We start from the raw sequence: 27,906 nt of genomic DNA, 5'->3' as shown, positions 1-27,906 counted from the left end.
GGGCCTGGGTGGAACGTTCAGGTGACACGTTCCGGGGCCTGAGCCCGGCCGAGTCCGCGCGCTCCCGCCCCTCTGGCCCGAGAGGCGGGTCCGTGTCTCTCGCCGGAGGAAGGGCAGGCGCGTCACTGGGCTACCGCGCTCTCATTGGTTGGTGGATCCCCGGCCCCGCCCCCTTCCGAGTCACTGGCCCCGCCCTCGGCGTCTCTGGGCAGCCCTGTCACTCCTGGCGGGCCAGCGGGGCCAGGGAATCCCCCTCACCCGGACTAGAGAGCAAGGGGCGGGGCAATTCATGTCACTGATGATGCGGCCACGGAGGCGGGCGATTCTGCGTCACTGGGGCGTGACAGCCCGGGGAACCCCTGTCAATCGGAGCGAGAGCAAGGGGCGGAGCAAGCAACGTCACAGTGGGGGGCGGGGTCCGTTGGGCTCCTGCTGCGGCCAGTGGCTGCCACGGGGCGTGCTGTGGGCGCCGGGATGGAGGAGGCGGGGGGAGGGGCAGGGGTTGCACTGCGGCGGGGGCCGCTACAGGGGATCAGACTGCGGGGCGGGGGGTTATGGGGCTCGGGAGAGGGGGGCTGGATTGGGGGGGAATTGGGGAATACAAGTTCCCTTTGCAGAAGCGGCACGTTCGTTTGCGCCCGATTCTCCCCCCCCCACTCCCCAGCACCGCGCGATCTTCTCTGCCCTGGTCGGTCCGTGGGCGGGGGGGGAAGGGCGGCGCTGCAGGGCATCACGGTGCGGGGGGGGGGGAGGGTTTGTGGGGGGCGGGGCTGGAGCGGAGGAAGTTGCGCGGGGGGGATAAAAGTTCCCTTTGCAGAGACGGCACTTTCCTTTACTCCCACTTCTCACCCCCCCCAAGCACCGCTCCATCCTCTCTGCCCGGGGCGGTCCGTGGGGGGGACCCGCAGCGCGGGCTCACAATCTGCAGCGCCCTTGGCCCCACCGCGGGGCTCCGGACCCTCCCCCCTTACGGGCCCCCAGCGCAGCAGCTGGGTCGGGGCCGCTCCGCTGTCCCGCGGGAGGCTCCCCCCGCAGAGCCGGTGCCCGCCCCAGGGGAGCTGCTCTCGGCACAGACACGCGCGGAGCGGCTGTCCCGGGGCCTGGAGAATCTCGCCCCGGACTGGCTCCCACAGGCGGAAGCCACGTGGGGCCCCGCGGCGCTGGGGGCGTGGCCGGGCACCTCGCGGTCTGAGCTAAACCCCGGGCGCTGGATTCTGCTCGGAGTCACTAGCCCGGAGCGCATGCGCGGTCTGAGCGCGCCCGCCCCATTCTACACCCCGCAGCCGGGAGTTTAGTGCGTCCCCGCCCGTCACTCCCCGCCCCGCTCAGGCCCCGCCCGCCCCGGCCGCAGTAACGTCACGCGGCGCGCGCCCTGAGGTGGGAGCCGTTGCGAGGGGCCGTTGGCGCCGTTACTCGCTGCGGGGTTGGCCCAGAGCGGAGGGGGCGGCCCGGCGTGAGGGGGCTGGGGGAGGAGGCGGCGTGAGGTATCGGGGCGCCCCCCCCCGCCGTCCCTCCGTCGGGCTTCCTGATTTTCCCGCCGCGCAGGGTGTCTGGGCGGGCCGGGGGCTGCAGAGTGTGCGGGGGGGGGGGGGATATTAACACGGGGTGAGGAGGGGCCCTGGTCTGAGGGGCGCAGAGACGGGCGGGGGGTCTGGCTGGGGCAGGTGGCTGAGGGGCCCAGGGGAGGATCTGGCGGGGGCAGCGGTGAGCGAAGATTTGGGGGCTTTTTCGTTTTTTAATTTTGATTTTTTTTTTTTATTCTCAGTGCTGGTGCCCTCATGCCCCTGGACCTGCCTGGCTATTGCTGAGCTCAGGGAAGTGACACGGCCTCTGCTCCCCAGCCCAGCGGCAGCCATGGCTGCAGAGAACCATGTGCAAACTTTCCGGGAGGAAACGCCACGTCCCATCTGTCTGGAGGATTTCACAGCCCCTGTCACTCTGGAGTGTGGGCACAATTTCTGCCAGGCCCCCCATAGCCCTCTGGACAGAGACACTGAGCAGCAGGGACCTCTCTGGCCCAACTGGAAGCTGGCAAACGTGATGGAACTAGCCAAGCCACTGAGTTTCCAGGCAGCAGAGAGAGCAAGATGGGACGGGGTGTGCGGGGAGCACCAGGAGACTCTGAAGTGGTTCTGTGAAGAGAATCAAACTCCCATCTGTGTGGTGTCTGACAGATCTCAGGCTCACATGGTGGTGCTCATACAGGAAGGTGCTCAGGAGTACAAGGTACAGAGTTACTGTCCAGTGTGTTTTAATTACAGCATTATTTCACTAACAGTTACTGGGCACAGTTGTGACACAGCTCAGTAAAGCCTACAAGACATGCTGTAAAAAGTAAATGCTCTGGCTTTGTGGCAACTTACGTCAAGATACCCCATGTGGGAAAGGTTTCTCTGGGGCTGTGAATCCTGAAACCCAGCCCTCACTGGGTGTTTGCACAAGGGAAGGTGTTAACAATCAGAAAGGTTTAGATCCCAGGAGGTACAGGCCACTCTATCAGTGAGTTGCCTTGGGACTGGAGAAGAGGTTACAAGCTGTTATTGATCGGTGGAACAATCTGTCATTTGCCTTATAGACCTGCAATGGCAGCTGAGACCTGCACAACATCCAGCAAGGGAAAGTCCCTTCTCTGAGCAGGTCACAGTCCAGTTAGACAAACTGTGGGAAGTGAAGGTGGGGCAGCACCTAGTCGCTCATAGTCGCCAGGCACGTCAGGGATAGAGTTTAGCCCTGTGCCCTGTTAGACTTACACTGCTCCCTGCCCCTCAGCATCACTGAACAGTGATGAAGTGTGGCCGTTGAGGAGGAAAAGATGCCTTGATAAAGCCCTAGGTCAAGCAGGGAGTGAAGGTTTCTAATAGGGATGCCGAACTTCTGAGGTGCTCCATGAGGGGTTAAACTCCAATGCAGCTGCCTGCACTAGATGAGGTTGCTGAGCTGGATGCTGTATGGGGCCCCGAGCACCTTCACTCCACCCGTAGCAGGACTTCAGGAAGTGCAGGTCCATGCCAGACACAACTAGGAGTCAACTGGATTGTAGCAAGAGTTCAAACTGGTTAACTGAAGAGCTAATGCTTATCCGTGCTAGTTACTGGTTAAACTCCCCACTTCCCCAGCAGTGCCTGCTTCCCTGTGGCAGCTAACGTCAGTCTGCAGCTGCTGGGAGTTCCCATTAGCCAGCAGTCTTTGTGGCCACCCCCGGCAGACCTCGCGAGAGATCCCCGGCCCAGGAGAGCCCATTTCTGCTACCAGCCTTTCCTGTCAGCAGGTTAAAAAACTCCTTTTACTGATAAAATTATAATCAGTTACATGATTAGTATTGTTAAGCATTTTTACCTCCCTATTCCCCACCTGCATCATTCTTTATAAAGGTGCCACCACTGATCCTTCCCTTACCCTCGTAGGTGTCCTGCTGCATCCTCAGTCTCTTCTTGTGTCTTTTTCTATGGACACAACCAAGTCCAGGGCTGAGTCCCTGCTGGACAGGGGCAGAGCTCCACAAAACTGGGACTCTCTTAAAGGCAGACAAATGGGCTCCCGACATCTGATGGGGTTTGCCCTTGTTCTTATATCTGTTTCTTCAGGAAAAATTGGAGGCCCATTTGAAGACTCTGAGGGAAGAGAGAGAAAAGGTGCTGGGAAGGAAAGCAACAGCAGAAGGGAAACGCCAAGAGTATCTGGTAGGTGCATGTGCTTTGAACTAGCAGGGACTGGCCGTGGGAGGGCTGTTAGCAGGCAGACTCCTGTTTGGCCCTGGTGACGTTGGGCTTCTTTGTGTTTCTCCTGGATCATGAATTGCTGGCTGAGATCCATGTGTAGACAGGCCCTGAGCTTCTATGTCAGTGCATGAGTTAATGTCCAGTCTTTGTGGTTTTCCCAGACATCCTCCCCAAGTGAGCTGAATGTCCCCCTGAAGGGCTGTCTGATCACTTGGTGTATTAACATGTTTCCTTCTTTTTCCTTCCTGGTTATCTCTGTCAGGCTGGTGCTGAGTCCTGCCTCATGCTGCTCAGGGTCTGAATTTCCAGAGCCCATGAATAATAAAAGTTACTGCCCATGGCAGACATGGGAACATCCCTTTCAGAGGGACACAGGGCCCAAAGGAGATGCTGGGAGAGCTACCTCTGCCTACTAACCACAAAGTACAGTCAAATGTCACACATTTTAGGGTTTTCCAAGAAATTCTCCCTGCTGCGCACTCAGCTCTCCATGAAAGGGCCCTGGGCTCCATTCATGCCCTTGACCAGCCCTTTCCCTGCTTTCATACAGAAATGGACGCAAGCCGAGAGGCAGATGATTGTGGCTGAGTTTCAGCAGCTGTGGCAGTTCCTAGAGGAACAAGAGCGACTCCTGCTGGCCCAGCTGGAGAAGCTGGATGAGAAGATTGGGAGGCTCCAGACTGACACTGTCAGGAAACTCTCCGTGCAGATTTCCCGTCTCAGTGAGGGGATCAGTGAGCTGGAGGGGACATGTCAGAAGCCAGCGAGTGAATTCGTGCAGGTGAGACTGAGGAAGAAACATCCCAGCTCCCCACACAGGGACGGGAGGCTCCTAAATCACAAGTGCTGAGGTCCAGCTGTCAGATCTGGGTGTAACTCCAGGGCAGGGACTCTCTTCCCATGTTTGCAAAATCCCTTCCCTGAGGTCCTCTGTGTGTGTCCAATGGGGCTGAGAGTCTTTTCTGTGTCTTTTTTTTTTCTAGGACGTCAGAAGAACCCTGAGTAGGTACGTGGCTCTCACTCCCCTCACGCTGCACAGCTCAGGGAAAGAGCTTGGAGCTGATGTTAGCACCACATCTCCACAGGGCTCTAAGAGGCAGATGTTAGATACGAATATCTCTGACTCATTGAATTCTGAGAGTCTCACCATTGCACAGCAGACTCTGGGATTCCCTATTCAGGGATCAGTCTGACCTCAAGTGTTTCCTGGAGCTGTCACCTCCCTGGGGACTGGCTACCTCAGGACTGTGAGGTGGAACGTGGGCCTGTTGCTGCTGGGCACTGGGCACAGTCAGCCCAGGGCAGCAAGGACCAAGAGTCTGTCCCAAATGAGGGCTGTTTGGAGACCTGTGTGGAAGGAGCTGGGGAGGGAGTAGCTGGTGTCTCATTCTAGTACCTAGTGGACAGATTCCTTCACCCCTTCACCTGGGAACCTCTTGTCTTTCAGTGTCTGGAGGCCAAGGAGTGAGTTGGCCATGAAGACTCAATTCCCCTTTTGTCCCCCAGCCAGTCTCCCCAGGCCAGAAATGAAGAACTGCAGTGGGGCCTTTCAGGGGAAGGTTTCATGGCCATGGGATATGTTGTCCCTGCTCTTAGGCTGGGAGAATTGGAGGAATTCTAACTCCAGGCCTGTTAGAGCTGAGACTTACTAGCCAGAACTTATCAGCAGTAAATGAAATACAATCACATGGAATTGTTTCTGTCCAGGTGTGAGATGGGGCAGTTCCAGCTGCCAGAGGAAATTTCCCCTGAACTGGAAGAACAAGTCAGAGGTTTCTCCCAGAAAACGATTGCTCTGTCGGAGACTCTGAGGGAGTTCAAAGGTAACTAGAAGGGATGGATGAAAGGAAAGTGGTTCAAGTATCTGAGACCATTGAATCTGGCCTCTGAAGCCAACCTTCCCCTGCCTCAATTCCCACGTGGAGAATGATGGCCCCATCACTCTGCTATCCTTAGAGACACTGAGCGAACAGACCCAACTGATTGCAGATAAATCCAGGGATCTGCAAACTCTGAACCTCCCATTCAGAGATCAAAATGGCCAAAGTTCCTATGATGGCCACGTGTTCCGCCACCATGGCTCCAGGTTATGATAAGAAGCAGTAAGTGAATGAGAAACCAAGTGGAAGGGGGTGAGGAGAGAAGAGTAAATCTCATTTACAGCTTCTCTCTCCTGGGACGGGTGTCAGGCTGCAGGGATGTTGGCTCCATAGCTGGGAGGTGCCCGAGTGAGAAAGGAAATGAAAGTTTAGACTTTCATATTAAATTCCTGAAACAATTCAATGTGATTGTCTCTGTCTCTGATACAATTGAAATGCAGAGTTCAGCATTGGGACATGGTTATAAACAGGAGAGCCTGGAATCTCACCTCTCTTATACCTTCCCCCACCAGACACTCTGCCCTCTGCACTGGCGAGAGCAAGAGGAAAATCCCTGGGAGCTTTCAGACAAGGTGAGTTTGCAGGTGGAGAATCTTTAAATGATGAAAAAATTCCAGTGGAAACATCTTCATGGGGTTTTCATTAAAGTTACCAACAACGGCAACCATAGTGGACTCAGACCTAAATCACATACACTGATCAGTGAGGAGCCCCAGGGGCACTGTATGGGGGCCTGTGGATAGTTGGAAAAACACTGGTCTATGGGTTTGTGATGCTAAAGGGGTGAAGCTAAAGCACACATAGGATGGCACCTTCAGGCTCAGATTTCACTGCTCAGTTTCAACATGGGGTTGGTTTCAAACAATAAATAGGGTGAAAGGCTGAGAGCTGCCAGGCTTCCACTATATCAGGTAGTTCAAGGCAAGAAACTGCTGGATTCCCAAGGGCTGTTACGTCTAGTGGAGGCATGGGCAAAATAAGAGTCCATGGGTCTGATCTACCCGACCAAGCCATTTGATCTAGCCCACAGATGCCACTCTCCATCTGCAAGCCACTCAGAAAAAAACTGTGAGCCTAGAGGGGAGGAGGAAAGGGTTCAGACATTGCTTCCACCCCCAGAGCAATCTTATTCGCTGGTTTCTGGCCAGAAACAAAGCACTGCGCCCCTTCCCCTCTGGGTCAAGTATTTACACACCCACATGGCCCTGCAGTCTGTGAGAGGGTCAAGCAGGCTCCCTGCCTGCCTGAGGTGCTTGGTCTCTGCCCAGGAGTCACTCAGATAAGGCTCCTGTCCAGAGCTTGCCTCTGACACCCCAACCATCTCTCTTCCCCTCCTAATCTCTGCTCCCCACTCCTGCCCCACACTCTGCATACCCAAACTCTGTCCTCCTGCTGCAGCTATAAATGCAAGAGCTCTCTGTGGTCAGAAACCCACAGCCTCTTATTTGTCCACTCAACCACTTACTTTAAATATCTAACTTTAATTTAGATAATGAATAGTTGGCTAATCCAGTGTCCTAGATCACAGCCTGCCTCCTTCACCCAAACTCCCTCTTAGACCCCTCTGTCTTCCATCCCAAACCCTTGCCCCAAACTTCCTCTTCATCCCAGCATCCGTCCCAGACCCTGCATTTCCTGCATTAATGTCATGGAAGAGTGCAGCTCTCAGCCACTTTGCATTTGGCCCCCCATCAAAATGTATTACCCACGCTCTCGAGTGGATAAGGCTCAGTGAGAAACAATAAGGGACAGCTGAAGCCAGACTATTTCAGGCTAGAAAAGAGGCACGAATGTTTGATAGGGAAGATGATTTGCTGCTGAAACAAATGAGCAAAGAACTGGTGGATTCTCCATCTCTTGATGTCTTCAAATCACGGGGACTTTCTAGAAAATACACTTTGGGGAAATGGAGCTTTGTGCCTGGGGAAATGGACTGAGTGTAATGGCTTATGCCACTCGGGGGGTCCGACTTCATGATTAAGGATATCTTCTGATCCCATGAATCTTAAGATCTCATCCTGCAAACACTCAGCGCACGTGTTTAATAAGTATCTGAATGGTGGTGGTAATTTCACTGACTCTGTTGTGAAAAGGCTTTATATCATCTTTGTCAGATGAGAGAGCAAAGTTTGTGCTGCAAATCCATGAATGAAGACTAAGGGTTTTAAATACAGCAGCCTGCATTTAGCCTATGTCCATGTTCAGGCAGATGAATATGTGGCTTATCAGAAACGCTGGGTGCTGAGAACTAAATCCAATTGTTGCAGATGCAGTAATGTAATTCAAGTCAGGTACAGAGAGAAATGAATGTGGATTTGGGATCTAACTCCTGTTCATGGAATATCTAGACTAAAGCTTTTGCCCACAATGGCAGAATCTAGCACATGTGTCACCAGGGACAGAGTCTGGGTGGAATGGAGGTGTGGAAAGGATTAAAGCCCCTTCTGAAATGTCTCCAATTCCCCTTCTCCCCCTGCCAGGCTGCAGAACACCCATGTCTGACTCCAGTTCAGCCCCTGGCCTGCAGAGCCAGGGACAGGAAATGGCCGTGGCGGAGCCGGTGAGCTTCGAGGAGGTGGCTGTGTACTTCTCTGAGGAGGAATGGGCTCTGCTGGACCCGGGCCAAAGAGCCCTCTACAGGGATATGATGCAGGAGAATTACGAGGCTGTGAGCTGGCTGGGTAAGGATTCCTGTCCCCTTGTGTAACAGAACCTGGGTGGGCTCTGGAGCAGCTGGGTTGCGTTTGGTTCAGGGTCCCTCATTGCGCGAACCCTCAGTATCAGCAGTATCTGCCCCAGTAATCCTGGCTCCTGTGTGAGAGGAGGTCCAGCGACATAATAGTGGTGCTGCTCTTCCCACAGCCAAGGTCTCATTGTGGTTCTCACCATCATGCCCATGTTGTGCCTTGGCCGGAGGTGTCAGTGGAAGGGCCCAGGCAGGAACGGCAGGTACCAGAGTTTTGGGGCTGGCTGCAGCTGCTCTTAGGGTGCGTCTAAACTACTGGGTAGGGGGTGAGTTATTATGCAAGGGGCTCCGAACCTGTCTGACCAGTTACCTCCCAGGGAGTGGAACAAAGGAAGGAGGGCGAAGTCAGCCCTGGCGGCAGGGCAGGGCTGGAGGAGGGTCAAGTAGTTTCTGTTGGGGATGATGGAGGCAGCCTAGGGAAGGGGCTGGAATTTAGGGGCCCGGCCCAATCTCCCCCATCTCTAGGGGGGCTGAGGCATCCTAGGCCTGCCCTGTAACCCGATTACATCTATGCTGTACTGTATCCTGGAGATGCAATAAACTCCCTCTATTCTACTGGCTGGTGGAGTCTGTTTGTGCCACTAAGGGGGGGCAGCAGTCGGGGAAACCCCGATGTGTCGTAACAGCCGCAATTGTTTAAATCGCGGCTTCAATTCCCTTGGCCGATCCGCCTCATCTACATGGCTCCATCGACGGAGCCATGTAGTTTACACACACCCTTAGGCTACGTCTAGACTGGCATGATTTTCCGGAAATGCTTTTAACGGAAAAGTTTTCCGTTAAAAGCATTTTCGGAAAAGTGTCTAGATTGGCACGGACGCTTTTCGGCAAAATCACTTTGTGCGGAAAAGCGTCCATGGCCAATCTAGATGCACTTTTGCGCAAAAAAGCCCCGATTGCCATTTTCGCGATCGGGGCTTTTTTGCGCAAAACAAAACTCAGCTGTCTACATTGACCCTTTTGTGCAAAAGGGACTTTTGCCCGAACGGGAGCAGCATAGTATTTCCGCAAAAAGCACTGATTTACAGTAGGAAGTCAGTGCTTTTGCAGAAATTCAAGCGGCCAGTGTAGACAGCTGGCTAGTTTTTCTGGAAAAATGGCTGATTTTCTGGAAAAACTGGCCAATCTAGACACAGCCTCTGTGTCTGCAGGACCCCTTGTGCTGAGCCCCTGGAAGGAAGGCATCAACTCAGAGTCCTTCCCTGCCTCTGGTAGATTCTCTGCAAGCCAGAGGGGCACCAAATGACAGGCCCGACTGGCCACAAAAGGAGGGTTGGTGCTGCTGGCAGAGTCAAACCAAGGCTACAGAAGGAGCTGAACAGCAGGAGAATCTAGGAGCAGCAGAGAAGCAGCCCAGCCTGTCTCTACCTTGGCTGGCCACAAGAACAGGCCGGCACTGCCCTGGCTGTCTGCAGGGCTGACAGCTGTTGTGGGCACCCAGGCACAGTCAGTCAGGATCAGGAATATGGAGCATAGGCAGGGCCTGAAGTGGCCAACCAAGGATTCATTCTCCTGATCAGACAATTCCCCAGCCTCCTTCTGGCTCAAGTAGAGCATCTGAGCCCAAGAGCAGGACACGTCCAGCCCCAAGCTAAGAGCTCTGTGGGCAGAGCCCACATGGCTCTAGAGCTCTGCTGGATCCTTTCCCTCGCAGCCCTAGTGACCTCATGTGGCAGCTCAAATCTGAGTCCTGGCTAGAGGTGTCTGTCATTCCTGAAAGCCCTAGAGCTCTCCCCTTATGAGCAGTGTGTTCCTCTCCTGCCCAAGTATGCAATAGGCCCTAAAGGAGACTGAGTTGTATCCTGGAGAGTGCAGCAGAGCGCCCAGTTCCCCATGGGAGTCTGCTGGGTTATTCCCAATATGGTGATAGGGTAGGGGGAGGATGGAATTAGTCTTGCCTGGGATCTTGTACCAGCCAGAGACAAGTCTCTGGAAGGTGGGGAAGGAGCCTGTCTGGGTAGGAGACTCAGATCCTGGCTTTGGAAGCAGGAATGGCACAGACCTTAATGAACAAGATCAGCACTTGGTTAATTGCTCCCGAAATAGGATTTCCAGTCTTCAAAGCTCATGTGCTCTCCTGGGTGGAGCGAAGGGAAGAGCTGCAGATCCCGGATCTCCAAGGCTGTGAGGAAGGGGAAATCATCAGTGGCAACCACACAGGTGAGATATCAGCTAAACTGACTCAAACCAATTTCTGTGTTCTCATGATGTTGATTGTGTGTTTTCATCAAGTCTGACTGGCCCTTCAGCCTGTCTCAACTCCAGTCTGAGAGAGCTGGGTGGGGAAAGAGTTATGGGGGAGCAGGGTGAACTCAGCTCATGATTATTGAATCTTTCCAGCCATTCTTTGGGTTTGTCCCCCATTTTCTGTTCACCATTCAGAATTTTTCTTTCAGCTCAGCACAGAGAATGACTCCTGTGTGGTTTCTCTCTCCCTCCCAGCAGGTGATGGGATGCTGAATGAGAACAGTGAGAGGAGTCTTCAAGAGGAAGGACCTGAGCAAATGGCTCCATGTGGGTTATTAGTGGAAAGATCTGAAGGGCATGTTTCTCAGAGTCCTGAGCAAGGAGAGACTTGTGAGAGTCAGCGTAGTCTACAAAGGCAGCAGGGAAACCATCCAGGAGCAGGACAGGATAAATCCAGTCAGAGGATCAGAAGGTTGAAAACAAACACAGAAACTGTTCAAAAGAAAATCCCCCATCAACATTCACCTTGTGCTTGCAGTGACAGTGCAACTCCTAGTAAACATGAAAGAGCCCAAACAGGAGAGAAACCCTTCAGCTGCTCTGACTGTGGGAAAAGCTTCAGTCAGACCTCAACCCTTGTTATCCACAGGAGAGCCTACACAGGAGAGAAACCCTTCAGCTGCTCTGACTGTGGGAAAAGCTTCAGTCGGAGGTCACAGCTTGTTATCCATAGGAGAGCCCACACGGGAGAGAAACCCTTCAGCTGCTCTGATTGTGGGAAAAGCTTCAGTCAGACCTCAACCCTTGTTATCCACAGGAGAGCCCACACAGGAGAGAAACCCTTCAGCTGCTCCGACTGTGGGAAAAGCTTCAGTCGGAGGTCACACCTTGTTATCCATAGGAGAGCCCACACGGGAGAGAAACCCTTCAGCTGCTCTGACTGTGGGAAAAGCTTCAGTCACAGGTCAGGCCTTTCTAGACATAGGAGAGCCCACACAGGAGAGAAACCCTTCAGCTGCTCTGACTGTGGGAAAAGATTCAATGACCTCTCACAGCTTGTTATCCATAGGAGAGCCCACACGGGAGAGAAACCCTTCAGCTGCTCTGACTGTGGGAAAAGCTTCAGTCAGACCTCAACCCTTGTTATCCACAGGAGAGCCCACACAGGAGAGAAACCCTTCAGCTGCTCTGACTGTGGGAAAAGCTTCAGTCGGAGGTCACACCTTGTTATCCATAGGAGAGCCCACACGGGAGAGAAACCCTTCTGTTGCTCTGACTGTGGGAAAAGCTTCAGTGACCGGTCACAGCTTGTTATCCATAGGAGAGTTCACACAGGAGAGAAACCCTTCAGATGCTGTGATTGTGGGAAAAACTTCAGTCGGAACTCAGCCCTTGTTATGCACAGGAGAGCCCACACAGGAGAGAAACCCTTCAGCTGCTCTGACTGTGGGAAAAGCTTCAGTCAGAGGTCAAACCTTGTTATCCATAGGAGAGCCCACACAGGAGAGAAACCCTTCAGCTGCTCTGACTGTGGGAAAAGCTTCAGTCGGCGGTCACACCTAGTTAGACATAGGAAAACCCATACAGAAGAAGCTATTCACCTGCTCTCACTGTAGGAAATGCTGCAGTCATAGGTCACACCTTGTTATCCGTGAGAACTCTCACAGGAGAGAATCCTTTAACTGCTCTGACTTTGGGAAATGCTATAGCGAGAGTTCAAGCCTTGTTGCATATAGTTGAACCCACACAGGTGAGAGACCCTATAGTGGGGGTGAGCAAAATTTTCTCTGTTGGTAGAATCCAGCCTTCCTAAGACTTTGATCCTGTCCACAAGGCAGTGCCAGGCCCCACCTCCAAATGAAGATGTACTGAGGGGAAGGAGCTTAGCCCCACCCCCTCTTCATGCTTTGTAGCCACTAGAGAGGAGGCAGCGCTAGGCTGAGTCTTTGCCACACAACCTGAGCCCGGCACTAGAGGCACTGCTGCCACTGCACTGCTGGCCTCCAGGGCCACATAGCCATATCAGGGGTGCCTCTGGGGCTGTTCCTGGGCTGCGTGGCTGCAGCAGCAACACCTCCAGTCCTGGACTGAATGGGAGCAGTAGTGGTGCCTCTGGTGTCCGGTGTCTGGTCCTAGTCTGTGTGGCTGCTGCTGCAGCAGTAGAGCCTCCCTCTGGGGTGACGAGGACAGTGTGGCTGGAGATGTTGCTGCAAGGGGTCCCAAAGCCAGGTAATATTTGTTGTCCTTCCCAGACACTCCCTCCCAATCTCCTCAATTCACTTTTTCCTGGCAGCCAGCACCCCCGGCTTGCATTGACACAGTCTTTTTTTTTTTGCACCCTGTCTCCTGACCAGACACTGCACCTTCCCCCCAGGCCAGACACCTGCCTGCTTCTGCATCCTAGATCCTTCTTCAAGACCCCAAACCTTTCTTGAGGCCCCTGTCATGTTATTGGATTTTAAGGTGAACATACTCACCTTAAGATCATTGCTGTACTCACGGGAAACTGTTTGCCCCAAATTTTGTACAGATTGGGTCATGCGAGGTGTCAAATGATAGCTGATGTTGTGCTGATTCTATGTGTGGTATTCATGTACTTGTTTGGAGTTTGTATGGGAAGTTAAGACTATGGGCTCTGCTGATGCTGCGTATGGACTGCCTGTCATGAGGAAGGAATGTGCAATGAGTTACTATGCTAATTTGTATGGCTCCAAGGACAATGGTTCTCAGGGTGGCCAATACACAGCTGAGGAATGCATGTGGAAAGCTGCAAAGCAGCCAGGGCACAATGGCTGCTGGCATATGAAACAGGTCACTTGACCATGTAACTAGCTCCAGCTTGGGAGACACCAGAAATGAATATCAAATGCCATGAGGGGGCTCCATGTGCCTTGCTAAGTACAGAGACACGGGAAGGATTTCTGACCCATCCTGATATACAATGTATGCCAAAGACTTTTATGCTAGCAGTTTGTAACATCTCTGCTAAGATCCTGCATCAAGAACTTGCTGATTGATGTATACAATGTATTCTCCTTAATAGCCTTACTCTCAACCTTTTCTTTCTTTTATTAATAAACCTTTCGATTCTAAAGGATTGGTCCACTGTGATCTTGTGGGTAAGATGGAAAGTATAAATTGACCAGGGATTCATGCCTGGTTCTTTGGAACCAGGTGGATCTGTTCTGGGTTGGAGAGATTGGGCTGTATAACCCCTCACCTGTGTGTAAGCCCAGGGCTGAGTGTGGCACAGGAAGAGCTGGGGTATCTGAGGGATTTTGCTCATGAGGCTTCCTGCAGGCTGGATTGGCAGCTGAAGTACTCAGTGTAACTGGTTTGTGGCCTGTTTTGGAAAGGTCTCCAGTCAAGGGCTGTCAGCAATTTCCCCTGAGTGGATTCCCTCAGCGGTGCTCAGGCCTGGCCTGGCCCCGCCAATCACAGCCCTGCCCTCTCCAAGCCTTCTGTAGATTACTGTTGCTAATGGAAACTCACTTAATTACATAATTAGTCAAGCCATTTTGCTAGGGCTGCATCTGGGCAGTTGCATTTAAATTATTAAAGAGATTAAACCTTTTAACTTTCTCATGTTAGTTGATCAAACTTTATTTTAAATTAAGTAAAATATTTATGTCCAATACATACTGTGGAGGTAGGCCTCGCTAGCCTGGCCAAAGACTGAACCGTACACAGTGCGTCCTGCGTCAGAAGCAAGCTTCCTAAGCAAGTTGAGCATGAAACCACAATGCTGTTAAACAAACAAACAAAATCGCAGTGCTTGTAATTTATCTGGTCAAGCAGAGATTACCATTTAAGGATAAAGTGCCTTCTGTTCTCTTTTCTCTGTAAATTTCCACTGTGACTTTGTAAGAAGGTATAAATATCTCAGGCATTTGAGTGTGAGGAAGGGGCTTGTATTGGTAAGGGGTGACTCCCTGACATCTGTGACAACCCCCTCCCCCACAGCTGGGTTATTAATTTGGTTTTGTCTGTCTTGAACCCTAAAGCTAGCGTGTGTTTATTTCATGACAGCTGGGAGCAGCCGAAGCCAAGAGCCTTGTTCTACTGTGTCAACAATCTCTGAGGTGGCATAAAATCCCCTCTCCAGTTTCTAACCCTGAAATATCATCTTTATGATGTCATTCCTGGCCTCTTGATACAGCCTTTGAACTCTGACTGCAGAGATATGTCTACACTGGCGGGTTCTTGTGCAAGAATGGCTGTTCTTGTGCAAGAATCCGCAGAGCGTCCACGCTGCCCACCTGTTCCTGTGCAAGAAGATTTAAAGTACGGCGTGGTAAGAGAGGACTTCTTGTGCAAGAGCTATGCTCTTTTTTTAACAGGTGTAAGCCCTCTTGCACAGGGGCTCTTGAACAAGAGGGCAATGTGGATGCTCGGCAGGGGTTTCTTGTGCAAGAAAGCCCTATGGCTAAAATGGCCATTGGAAAGTTCTTGCACAAGGGAGCATCCACACCGCCATGGATGCACTTGCACAAAAGCACAGCTCACACATGGCAGTGTGGATGTGTTCTTGCGCAAAACTTCTTGCACAAGAACCCAAAAGTGTAGACATAGCCCAGATGTTTGCTTACCAGAGATGCCAAAATAGACTAAGCCATCTCGAGAAAGGCTTTTGCCAAAGCCAGGGATTGAACCAGGACCATTCAAATCTTCAGTCTAACACTCTCTCAACTGAGCTACTTTGGCAGGTGTCTGCAGCTGTCTAAGGCCGACGCTTCTCTCAGGCATGTTTTTTTTCTGTGGCAGTATACAAGAGAGATGCTGTTCTCTGTGGCCCTGCAAGGCAAGATGAGTTTTGCCTGCCCCCCTCTGCCTGACTCGCACTTGGCCCCATTCCTGCCACTTTTCTCAGGGTGTTCCAGTGGCGACCAATGGGCAGAGTGAGTTTCATAATGTGCACCACTAGTGAGGTCGTTTGCGCTTGTGCAGATGTGTGCTACTGTGGTACCCACCAGTTACTCACAAAGAGCTTAGCTAAATATAGTTTTATAATTTGATAGAAGAAACAATTCTGAAACAAGGGATAGTTAACAAGGTACATGACTTCATATATTTAGTATGAAATCAAAAAACATTAACGTTACAACACATTCCATAGCTATTTCGTATCTTACGGGGATTGTTCCTTTGAGGCATAAAACAAAATTGTCCATCTTCTTGATTTAGCAAACAAGCTATGATGATTCATATTGCTACATGAAATGAAATCGTTGTTACACTTTATGATGGAAATTAAATATTCTGTTATTTAATGATCTCAGTTCGGAGTCCTGTTTGAGTACATCTACATTTGCTCCCTAGTTTGGACTAGAGATGCAAATGTAGGTGACCAAAATTGCTAATGAAGCAGAGATTTAAATATCCCCTGCTTCATTAGCAAGATCTTGCCTGGCTCGCTAGTCCAAATCACAGTTGATTTGAACCAGTAAGTGCGTGCCTGGACACGGTAGTTCAAACCAAAGCCCTTGGTTCGAACTAATGTTACTTCTTATTTTTTGAGTCCAAGGTGTTGTCCTGGACCATAAACCAGAACAGCTCTGTCCAGGGAAGGCACCATGGCTTAGCTGGTTAAAGCACCTGCCTTGTGAACAAGAGATCTGGGGTGCAACTCGCAGTGGTACCTTGTTGTAGTCTTTGTCCATGTTTTCCTAAGTCCTTCTGAAACACAGAAGAGACCTCCCCTGGCCACCCATAGAACTGCTGGTTCAGGAAAAGGCTGATTGGGGAGGAATGTTGAAAAGAAGGAAACCACAAGCCTGGAGTGGTTGCAGAGGCCATTGTGACTGGCAAGGCAGTGGGAGAGTTTGAACTCCCTGGATTTCATACTGGAGCTCTGCTTAAAGCTGCAGGATCTGACTCCAGAGGCTGCCCTTAAATGCAACAGAGTTTGAGCTGTTTGCAGCTCTGCCTTTCGGACAGGGAGTTTGTACTAGAAAGAGGCAGGCTGGGTGACTAAGAACAAGAGGCTGGGCATTCCCTTCATTGAAGGGTTGTCAGATCATCGTGAGAACATTGCCCGGTATGCCACTTAAAAGATGGGGCGGCAGGGAAGAGTAGGAAGGAGACTGGCAGGGGGCTAAAGCAGCAGGGTTGGAGTGACCAGGCCAGCTGTGCCGGGGGCAGGAATGTCTCTGCCTTGTTCTCACAACTATTCTGGAAGACACTTGGGGGACGTTCGACTCGCCAAGGTCCAGCCAGGGGAGCGGACAGCGGAATCTCTCTTTAAAGGACACGAAGGCTCCTCCACACTAATACTGGCACTGCTGAGCCTGCGTGAGAAACAATCCTTGCTTTAGGGCTATCCTGTGTAGGGCTTCATCAGCCCAGGGAGCAAAGGGCAGGCGGCATCCCCAACGATGCACAGGGGCAGGTCCACGTCTCCGGCCCTGAGAGTGCGGTTGGGGAAAAGTGCTGGGAGGCACCTTCTGGTAGAACCTGGAGCTGCAAAATACGTTGGCATCACGTGTCTTCTCTGAGAATGGACCCATGTCCTGAAAGGGACAGAAAGGGGCCTGAGAAGAGCTAGTGTAGCTGAGCAAGCCATGCAGGTGCTTGTCTTCCTGATGGTGTAGGGGCTAGGATACAGATAGAATACAGCCCTTTCACCGCTGTGCCCTGGGTTCGATTCCCATTTAGGGAAACCAGCCTTGTCATGAAACCTGTCTGGTCTTTGCCCTTTTCTATCACAGGGAGTGCCAGTGGGTTGAGGGAAGGGAGGTGGAGGTGCTGGGGTGCCAGAGGCAGGCTGTAGCTGGGAGACCTGCCAAGCACAATTCTCAGGCAGCTCCTTCCCTGCATGGGCAGCACAGGTTGTATGGCTGGGTGAATAAGAGCTTGTTGGGATGTGCTTTGGCTTCCTTATCTGCAGGCTCCCCAGAGAGAATTTTGTATCTATGCTGTGGTCTGTCTGGCTCAGCGGGTGGGTGAGATGGGCTGGGCCCTGGAACTTACAACCTGGCTGGAGCTTGCTGCTTCCCCGATACCCTCCTGTGTGGTCCCAGCAGCTGCCAGGCTCTGACTCTTGCCACCCTGGCACTAACAGGTGCCTCCATCTAAATTCTCTTTTAAATTGGTCTCTATGGGCCCTCTCAGGGCATTTTTCTCCTCAGCAGCGCACAAGAGAGAAGCTGTCATCAGTGGCCCTGCAGGGCAAGATGAGCTTTGCCTGACCCCTCAGCCTGACTCCCTACTTGGCCCCATTCCTGCCTCCATTCCTGGGCTGACCCTGTGGCCGAAGGGACTGCGGCTGCTGCTGACAGGGAAGAAGCTGGGAGGCAAGGTGCTGGCAGCAAGAGATTCCGGCTGCCTCTTTGCCCTGGGTCTCAGTGCGCCATGCCGGCCACCAGCCACGTTGACCAAACCTCAAACCATCTGGACTAGACAGCCCACGTCACAGGGTGTGTCTAGACTACAGAGTTTTGTCGACAAAAGTGGACTTTTGTCAACAAAACTATACTTGTGTCTACACTACCGCTGAGTTCTGTCTACATAACGTTGACAGAACTCAGCAGTTTTGTTGACGCTGGTAAACCTCATTTTACGAGGCATAACGCCTTCTGTCGACAGAGTTTCTGTCGACAGAAGGTGTTATTGCATGTAAACTGTCCTTTGCGTCTACACTACCATGTCGACAAAGCAGCTTGCTTTGTTGACAGAACTCAATGTAGTCTAGATGCTCTTTGTCGACAGTATCCGTCGACAAAACTTCTGTCGACAGAAGCCTGTAGTCTAGACGTAGCCACAGTGAGTTGCTAGTGGTCTTATCAGAGAAGAGCCATTGGCAGCTGCAGAGACAGCTCTGCAGCTGCCGGAGGCACCTTTCTGAAAGGGCCATTTGTGAGTTAGAGTCTGATAGGTCAGCTAGATCAGTTGGTTAGAGTGTGGTGCTAATAATGGTCATGGGTTCAAGCCCTATGCTGGCTACAGAGATATTTGCTGTGGAGACCACCCCTCCCTGAGACACCAGCTGCCGGTCTCTCACTGTGTTGTGTGCCCCTTTGGAAGTCTGCTTGCTCAGGGCTCCAGGTGCCTCCCACTCGTGTAAGGAATGACACAGCCCTGTTCTCTAGTCCAGAGTGAGTGACTCTCAGCCCATGTGAAACAGGAGGGCTCACTGAGCATCTGACACAGCACAGGGACCCAGGCAGGCAGCAGGGGCTGCGGGTGGGGAGTGAGGGCACCAGAGGGGGCAGGGAAACAAGTAGCATCAAGACTCTTGCCACCAGGGACTGGCCACCCGACTCCTTGCCCAGGCTGTTGGACCCCTGAACTACTTCAGCTGTCAGGTCAGCCAGGGAGCTAAGGCAGGAATGGGGGGAAGGAGCAAGTCAAACTGCAGGTGGCAGGAAACACCAGTCTTGCCTTCCTGGGCCGTGCAGGGCAGTGCATGATGGCGTCATGTTTGTGACACGGCTGCCAAACAGCCTGGACAGCCAAACAGCCTGAGCAGTTACTAACCGACCAGACGGGTTTATTGGTAGCTCAGTGTTGGGAGCCTTAGATGAAACATTTAAAGGTCTGTGGTTCAATCCCAGGCTTTGCCATGTCTCTCAGTGCAGCAGGGCCCTCTCTGTTCCCCTGGTCATGCTCGTGCCCTGTCATATCCCCTCCCCTCATCCATCCTGGCAGCAGCCCATCTTTGCTTCTAAACCTCCCTCAGATTGGCTGCTTCAGCTTCCTTGGCTAAAGTCCCCTCCCCCTGTGCATGTGACTGGCAGGGATTGCTAGAGGGATCCATTTACATGTAGCTTCACTGAAACCCCCCTCATTGGTCTGCAGCCTGCACCCCAGGTCAGTCCATGTGTGTTAAAGGGCCTCAGGGAGCACAGAGCAGAGGGATCCCCTCGACACACACAGTCCCAGCCCCAAGCCTCCCCCATATCCCAGGTCCTGTGCCCTGACTTCTCTACCATCCCACATCCTCTCCCCTGCTCTCACACACTCCCAAAATCCCTGCCTTGAGCCTCCCACACTCCACATTTTAATTTCTTACAGGTACTGTCCTATCACAACCCCTCCCCCAACTTCCTGCCTTGAGCCTCCCTCTGCCCAAGGGGTGGTGCCCAATAGAACAGGCCCTGTAAGAAATGTGTCACTTTCACCCCTGGGAGCAGCTCAGCCATGCAAAGGGGCTGCCTGGGGCAGGACATTAGCCCTGGAGTGCAGGGGTGGGTGTGGCAGTGACATCACAAGGGCCTTTTGCAGCCCCTCAGCTTATTGGCTAATGCATGTTGGGAGGTGATGACCTCACAGAGAGTCCATGACAGTGGCCAGGTGGGACAGGCTGCAGGGCAGGGGCCATCTCAGAGATCCCCCATGGCTTTGCTGCAGGGAGTCTCCTTGAGAGTTGCCCTTGAGGCCTTTTTGGAGCCTTCTCTTTTCTCACAATTAACTGACCTAGAAGGCAGACATCTCTGTGGAGAAGGGAAGAGTCTCAAAGAAGGCCCTGCTAGTATAGCAGGGGAGGTAGCTCAAAGTGCTTTCTTTGCATGCAAGAGATACTGGGATTGATGTCCACATTCTCCAATAAGGGGGAAAATCCCAATTTTTCTTTTTATCATCAGAGCCAGCCAGGGGGCTAAGTGGCTCTAGTAGGCACCCCCCCACACACACTTTCTACTTGCTCTCCCCAAAAGTCAGCCACACTGGGGCAGAGAGCTGCTGAACACCAGCACTCCTGGGCCAGGCAGTGGCAGGAGCACTGGAGACAGGTTGCAGGTGGGGCAGAATTAGCTCCACTGGAAAAGTGCTGCCTTTGCCCACGAGAGGTAGCAGGATTCACTTCGATCTTCTCCCACCTGGTGCTGAGGGGCCCGCCCCTTTCCTGCTGCCTCAACTTTTATTCCCGCAATGCTCCTTACACCATGGCACCTACAGCTGACACCAAGGGTGGCACCTGGGTCTCTCAGCTCTCAGGTTGGCCTCTGTTCTCCTGGCTTCCCTCCATCCCCTTCATTGCTCAGGACTCTCTGTCCTGCCCCAGCTCTGCTGCTTTCAGGGCAAATCCCTTGTTAGGACCAGTCACAATCTGGGGTCCGTGAGGGTCCCTCCCACCTGAGATGTGTGTTACGTGAAAGCCTCTTGTTCTCTGCCTTGTTCCCAACACTGGCTGCAGATGCCAACTTTCATGGGGGTGTAGTTCAGTGGTGGAGTGTTTGACTGCAGATTAAGTGGTCCTTGGTTCAAATCCAAGTACCCCCTTGGAGAAGTTTGTTTCTATTGGCAATATTTTCCTTTCCAGTTCCATCACACTCTGGCTTTACATTGCTTGACATTCTTGACATTAATAAGAATCCTTAATGCAGAGCTACTCAACTTTGGATGCTCCAGGGGCCACAATGAATGGCACTTAACCAGGATGGACAGGGCAGGTGTCCCTAGCAGGTGTATTCCAGAAGCTGGAAATGGGCGATGGGAGGGATCATGTAATAATTGTCTGTTCTGAGGATTCCCTTGGGAGAATGAACTTGGCTGCTGTCCTGAGACAGGATCCTGGGCTAGCTGGACAACTGGCATAGCCCAGTCTGGTTGCTTTGATGTTCTGTTTGGTTTCTGTTCTTGTCCCCTCTGGGCAAGGGAGAATGGACCCTCCCCATCCTGAAGTGGACAGAAAATGGCCTGTGAAAGGCTAGTGTATGTGAGCAAAGAGGCTTGTTTTATGTGTCCCTGGTGGTCTAGTGGTTAGGATCCAGCACTCTCACTGTTGTGTCCTGGGTTCGATTCCCAGTCAGGGAAGCCAGCCTGAACTTTCACATAACAACTGTCTAGTTACTTTTCTCACCTCCTTACCACATGTTACAGCAGCTGTGACCCAAGGTTACTTCAGGCCCCTTTCCCACCTCTCCCTTACTGCTAAGACAGCACTTGCCATTTTCAGAAGGGGCAGAGCTGGTGACTCAAAGTGCCCCTCCAGTGCCCCTCCCCTCTCCTGCATGGGGCAGCACTACAGGAAGCACTGACACACACACAGCACTAGCCCAGTGGGGCTGGGCAGGGAAAGCGCTGGGGGCTGGTGGTGGATGGAGTGGTGGTTCACATGGCAGCAGGACAAGCAGTTAGGCTGGGTTTGTGGATGTTCTTTACTGCTGCCCTGTCTCTGTTCTCTGCCTTGCCCCTTTCCTGGTCCTGCCTGGTCCTGCCCAGCTGCCTCCTGTATGGGCTGAGCTCAGTGGCTGGCTTGGTCACCTGCTCCACTGACACCTCTGCTCTGTCTCTCAGTGCATCCCAGGCAGCTGAGCGATTGTGCCCTTGAGTGGCATTCTCAGCCAGCCAATCAGCTTTGTGAGGAGGATCATGGAAGCGGGGCAAAGAGCTCTCTTGTTAGGCCAGCAAGGAAGCAGCCAAAGCCCCCCCCCCAGGGAGCCAGCTGGAGACAGCCGCTGCCTCTCCCCTGTGTAGCCAGCACTTTCCCAGTGGGGCAACTCTGCCCCCCCGGGCCTGTCTCCACCACTTCTGTCACTGCCAGGCAATGGGAGGCTGAGTCCCAGCAGCTTCCTGCCCCAGCATGGCTGGTTTTGGGGGAGACAACGTAGGAAGCAACTGGAGAGACAAAGTAGGAAGCAGGAGGGAGCTACTGGAGACATTTAGCCCCAGGCTGGCTCTACCTTTGTAAAACAGGGATTTTTTTCCCATTAGTGGAGAATGTGGGTATGGATCCCACTACCTCTCATGTACTAAGCAAACACTCTATCACTTGAACTAATTCCCCTGCTGTAATAACATAGCTCCTCTTGGAGGCTCTTCCCTTCTCCACGGGGACGTCTGTCTTCTAGTTCAGCTAGTGGAGGGAAAGGAGAAGGCTCCAACAAGGCTCCTCCTCACACTCATGCTTGTGACCCTCAGTCTCTCTCTGGCCTCAAGGGCAGATCTCCAGAAGGAGACTCCCTGCAGCAAAGCCATGGGGGGCTCTGAGAGTCCCTGCAGCAAAGTCTCTGAAGTTTCCTCTGCCCTGCAGCCTGTCCCACCTGGCCATTGTCATGGACTCTCTGTGAGGTCATCACCTCCCAACCTCCTTTAGCCAATAAGCTGAGGGGCTGCAAAAGGTCCTTGTGATGTCACTGCCACACCCACCCCTGCCCTCCAGGGCTAATGTCCTGCTCCAGGCAGCCCCTTTGCATGGCTGAGCTGCTCCCAGGGGTGAAAGTGACACATTTCTTACAGGGCCTGTTCTATTGGGCACCACCCCTTGGGCGGGGGGAGGCTTAAGGTAGGAAGTTGGGAGAGGGGTTGTGATAGGACAGTACCTGTAAGAAATTAAAGTGAGCAGTGGAGTGTGGGAGGCTCAAGGTAGGGATTTGGGGAGCATGTCAGTTGGGGGGTGGAGCTCAGGACAGGGATGAGGATGTGGGAGGATATGGGAGTCAGGGCATGGGATTAAGGATGTGGGGGGGCTTGAGGCTGGGACTGTGTGTGTGTGTTGAGGGGATCAATGGGACTAGATTCCCAGCTCCCTCTGCTCTGGGCTCCCTGAGGCCCTTTAACACACAAGGGCTTTCTCTGCAGCGCACTGAGGGGAGGAACCCCTGAGCCAGTGATGCCGCTTTGCCGAGGTTGGCAGGGACAGAAAGCAGGCCGGGTGCCCAGTAATGCCAGAGAGATGTGCACATCTGCATGTGAGCAGCAGCTATTGTGGAGCTCTAGAAATCTCCCCCTAGATCTAATTCCCCACGTGCCAGGCACCAGTCAAAGCCAGGGCCCCGGGGTCTCACTACGGGGGGCGGATACGTGTCTATTTGAGGCAGGTTCCTCACTCCCACGTCCCAGACACGTACTATGGCACAAAGACCAATGGTCCCTGCACAAAGTGTGTCTAGACACAGCCAGTGTGTCCCAGGGATAAGCGTTAGCCTGAGAACAAGCATCGCCCTGCAGAGGAGACACCCCTGGTCTGGAGCCAACAAGCCCAGGAGCCACCCAGCTCAGGATCCCCAAGGGCACTGACACAGACTCCCTGGCACAGGAGAATCCCAAGCCTCAGTTCTGCCGGCCAGCAGTTTCCCTCTTCTGTTTCTTGTCAGCTCCCTGCAAAACACCTCACAACAGTAGATGAGGCTGAGTGTGGATAAACCCAGCTGTGCTGTATGTAGAGCGGCTGTTAGGTGGGGAAAGAAAGGGGTTCCCTTCAGTCTCCCTGAGCAACTCACACATGTAAGAAAACTGCCATTAGCAGTTTATGCATGGGTGGCAGAGTGGTCTAAGGCACCAGACTCAAGGATGTGTTTTTACCTTAGTTGGGTTTTCTGGTCTCCCAATGGAGGCGTGGGTTCGAATCCCCCTCCTGACATGTCCTCTATTTTATATCTAGAGAGGTGACCTCATTTCCTCATCTCCCCTGACATTGTAGGAGCCCTTGCTCAGCATTTCTCTTAGGCTGCATCTACACAGCAGCGTTCCTTGGGAATAACAGCCATTATTCCAAAATAACAATGGGAGCGTCTACACAACAATTCCATTATTCCGACTTCTGTAATGCTCCATCCAGACCAGTGGTCTGAGGAGCCAGGAGGTTTCCAGGCTGCAGACAGACAAGCCCACAGGCAAAGACAAAGCCACTTCCTGCTTAGCTCAGCAGGGTCTTTGTGTGGCCCCCAGACCTTTTGTTTGCTGTTGCCAAGTCGCAGGGGCCCAGTTTCTACAACACTCACAGGCCCCACAGGAGGAGGCTGGTTTGATGCTTCACCCCATGGCCTAGCAATGAGCCCCCAAACTTGCCCTGTGCTCGGGGAGTCAGGTTTGCCGTGTGAATTGTGTGGGGGCAGGTAACATCAGGCCTGAGTTTTCCTGGGGCCCCTGCTGTTTTCACAGCACAAATATTTTTCCCATCACCCCTTAGTCGTCCCTATCCCAAGCTGGGAAGAAGTTCCATGAACTCCTGGGAGCTGCTGTTCCAAAGAAGAGGCATTTCCCGTGGAAAAGATGGCCAAGCCCAATCCCCTACACAGAGCCCCAGAAAATACCAATGGACACTGGGCACTTGTAAAGCTCCCTCTCGGGCAGCGCTACGGAATGGATCCAGCTGGCCATCGGGCTGACTAACCCATCAACAGACGAGTCCCCGTGACACTTCTCAGCCCAAGTGCAGAGACTGTGGAGTCTCCCGCTCCCAGCCCAGTGGCAGAGGGGCAGCGCCCTGAGGAGGCGGGTCCCGAGGCAGCAGAGACCTTTGAAGGGAGCGGAGACGTAGAGCGGAGACGTAAGGTCAGATGGAAAGAGAACAAGTCACCTCTTTTCAGGTGAGATGTGGTGGGAAACTCCCAGATTGAGTGCAAGCTGAGCTCCAAGGGCTGGTTCCTGCCTGGTGGCTCCTGGTGGCTCCTTGCAGGGCCTGGCTTGAGAAGCGCCAAGTAGTTCCGTGTGTGGCCAGGAGAAAGGGAGCATAAGGGATATGGATGAAGGAGCAGGAGCAGGGTGAGCAGGGTGGAGAAGCAGGAACAAGGAACAAGGGAGACAAGGGAGGGTGTCAAAGGAAGCTGGGGGTGCTAGGTGAGCTGGGGGGGGGAAGAGGGTGCCTGGAACAGGGTGGCTGGTGGCTGGGCATTATGTGGCTTTGTGTCCACTTGCACCAAAGGCCACAGCCACACTGCCCTGAAGGTGCACAGCATTGGCACTTCCAGGGTGGGCCCTGCACTGTGTGGCTGCAATGACCTGGTCCCAGGCAAGGCACAGCTGAGAAGTCTCAGCCCCAGCCCTGCATCCTCCTATGTCAGCCTAACCTGCTGAGCTGTCTCCCACATGCTTGTGAAAGCCAGCACAGAGGCCACCCCTCCCTACACCAGGAGGCAAGCCTTAGAACTGCCTTGTGGGTACCCAGGGGAAGTGCAATAAGAGCAGACCCTGTGTTTCTGCCTGGCTTTGAACCATGGACCTTTTGTGTGTTAGGCAAATGTGATAACCACTACACCACAGAAACATACTCAATAGTGTTTTCTGCTACTGCACTTAAGCTTGGGCAAATATTCAGTTGCTAACCCTTTGGCCAACAGAGATTGCTGCGGGGCAAATGAATTCTCTGATGTCAATTTTGTGCCCTCAGGAAGGGACCAAACTGAAGGAGGCCGGGCTCACACCTGGGGATTCCAACCTAAACCCTGAGACCAAGGGGTTTACAAGCCAGAGAATCAAAGTTTGCTTCATTTTGCCCTCCCCCAACCCTGCAGAACCTCAAAGGCAACTCCACAGTCCCAGTGGCTGGGAGAGACGTGCATGTTAGAGCCTCTGCCCACTGAGCTGTAGCCTTCTGTGCCCAGGGAGCCAGACACCGCCAGGGTGGGAAGGCAGGAGGGAAATGGGGAATGGCTGAACTTTGCGAGACAATGGTGTTGTGTGGGACCATACAGTAGAACAGTTTAGAGGTGGGTCTGAGTAGGGCACCGTGGCTTAGCTGGTTAAAGCACTTGCCTAATAAACAACAGCACCTGGGTTCAGTTACCATTGGTGCCTTGTTGCAGCTTTTGCTCACATTTACTTAAGCCCTTCTGGGACACAGAAGAGTCCTCCCCTGGCCACCCATGGAACTGCTGGCTCAGGAAAAGGCTGATTGGAGAGGTGTGTTGGGAAGAAGGAACAACAGGTCCCAAGAGGTTTCTCCCCAACATGTGAGAAGCTCCTGATGCCCACAGACCCTGACTCTCCATGGCTGCAGGAGCTGCAGAGGTTGCACCCTCAGGCTTTCTAGGCCCTGACTCCTTCACGCATTCACAAGTGTGTGTGGTGCTGACTCTCCTGTCCCAGTAATTGCAGTGAGAGCCCTGTTATTGCCAGTCACAGCAGCCCCTGCACTGGCTCCAGGCTTGTTGTTTCCTTCTTCCCAACATCCCTCCCCAGTCAGCCTTTCCTGAACCTGAAGTTCCATGGGTGGCCAGGGGAGGCCTCTTCTGTGTCCCAGAAGGACCTAGGAAAATGTGAGCAAAGGTTACAGCAAGGCACCACTGGGAGTTGAACCCAGGATCTCCTGTTTATGAGGCAGGTGCTTTAGCCAGCTAAGCCATGGCACCCTCCTCCAAAGTGCCTTTAAAATGGCTCTTTATGTTTCCAGACAACACTTTTAACTCCCAAAGTGCAGCCATTCCCCATTTCCCTCCAGCCATGGAGTCCAGGCGGTTTCTGGCCTCCTGGGCACAGAAAGCTACAGCTCAGTGGGCAGGTGGCTTTGGCCTCCTTGCCCATGGGATGCTGTTGCAGGAAGGGCTGGGTGTTACAGGCTGGACTTTGCCTGCCTGATTTTAGCCAGGGAAGTGCTCCCTGTGAGGCAAACATGACACCCCCTGCGCTGTGGAAACAGCCCCTTGCCTTATGGAAGAGGGAAGGAGCCCCTGGAAGCACTTAGCCCCTGGCTGGCTCTGCCTGTGGAAAAGAGGAAGCAGCAAACATCTATTGCTGGAGAATGTGGGTATCGATCCCACTGCCTCTCACATGCAAAGCAAGCGCTCTACCACTTGAGCTAATTCCCCTGCCTGTAAGTAGGTTTTCCTGCCCCACCCACCTTGTTCCAGAGCCCACAATGTCCCTTCTGCTAAACCCTCATCTAAAACTCAGCAAATATCCAGAGAAGTTGCAGTTCCCTTTGCAAGACTCTGCACAGCTCAGTTCCAATCAGCCGGTCTGGCCTAGAGCCCGGAACATCGACCGCAGCAGCGTCGCTCTTACGCCCAGTGTAGACACGGCCTGAGAGTGTCACAAACTAGCCCCAGACACATTCCTGGCTAGGACCAGTCACAGTCTGGGCTCAGTGAGGGTCCGTCCTACCTGAGACGTGTGTGACACAAAAGCCTCCTGTTCCCTGCCCAGTTCCCAACACTGGCTGCAGACCCAGAGATATTTGGTGCCTTGGCTGCTGTCCCTGCTGGCAGGGAGCTGTCCCGCACCCGCAGTTCATCCGCCTTCCGGAGAGGCAGCAGCTCTGCGAGGGGGAGAAGCCGGGGCATTTCCCTGCATGTGTAAAAACCATCACTGCCGGCCCGGCCTGGGCCAGTGCGCTGGCATCCCTCATGTCTGGAGCATCCGCCAGGGAAAAACTGAAACCACATCAGGAGATAAGGGGTCAGGGTCCCTCCTGGCAGGAGCTATAGGGAATGGGCTACCTCTGCTTCTCCCCAGCAGGAAATACTGGACCAGGGGTCCCTCCACCCCTCCCCAGGAGGAGCTATGGCACCAGGGGACCCTCCAGCCCCCAGCAGGTGCCAATGGGTGCTATGGGGGCTCACACACACACAGGTGCACACCCCTAGTGAGTTAGAGCTGAGCTCTGCCCCCAGCTCTCTGCTCCACCCACCCGTGTACTGACTCCGTCGCTGCTATGGGGCTGTTTGCATTCGTCCCAGAGAGTGGTGATATCAACAACAACAACAGCAGTCCATCT

General features: G+C 53.3%; 1 protein-coding gene and 2 non-coding genes across 3 annotated transcripts; all 3 read left to right on the top strand.

Moving 5' to 3' along the window:
* Nucleotides 1-1,584: 1,584 nt before the first annotated feature.
* On the top strand, nt 1,585-12,560 carry LOC149522520 (uncharacterized). Its single transcript, XM_089770908.1, is given in 10 exon segments — nt 1,585-2,226; nt 3,585-3,680; nt 4,270-4,500; nt 4,703-4,725; nt 5,427-5,542; nt 6,112-6,171; nt 8,080-8,280; nt 10,392-10,505; nt 10,788-12,117; nt 12,119-12,560. Coding segments are annotated over 10 exon segments (2,697 nt in total). The 5' UTR covers nt 1,585-1,854; the 3' UTR covers nt 12,273-12,560.
* An 8,118-nt stretch (nt 12,561-20,678) lies between these two features.
* TRNAC-GCA (transfer RNA cysteine (anticodon GCA)) lies at nt 20,679-20,750 on the top strand. The gene has a single exon. It is a non-coding gene; the product is annotated as a tRNA-Cys (tRNA).
* A 462-nt stretch (nt 20,751-21,212) lies between these two features.
* On the top strand, nt 21,213-21,284 carry TRNAE-CUC (transfer RNA glutamic acid (anticodon CUC)). The gene has a single exon. It is a non-coding gene; the product is annotated as a tRNA-Glu (tRNA).
* Nucleotides 21,285-27,906: the final 6,622 nt, after the last annotated feature.

Source organism: Pelodiscus sinensis, chromosome 19 (genome assembly GCF_052426305.1).
Source record: "Pelodiscus sinensis isolate ZL-2025 chromosome 19, ASM5242630v1, whole genome shotgun sequence".
In the NCBI taxonomy this organism is placed as follows: Eukaryota; Metazoa; Chordata; order Testudines; family Trionychidae; genus Pelodiscus; species Pelodiscus sinensis.
This window is presented reverse-complemented; position numbering and strand designations above follow the sequence as displayed.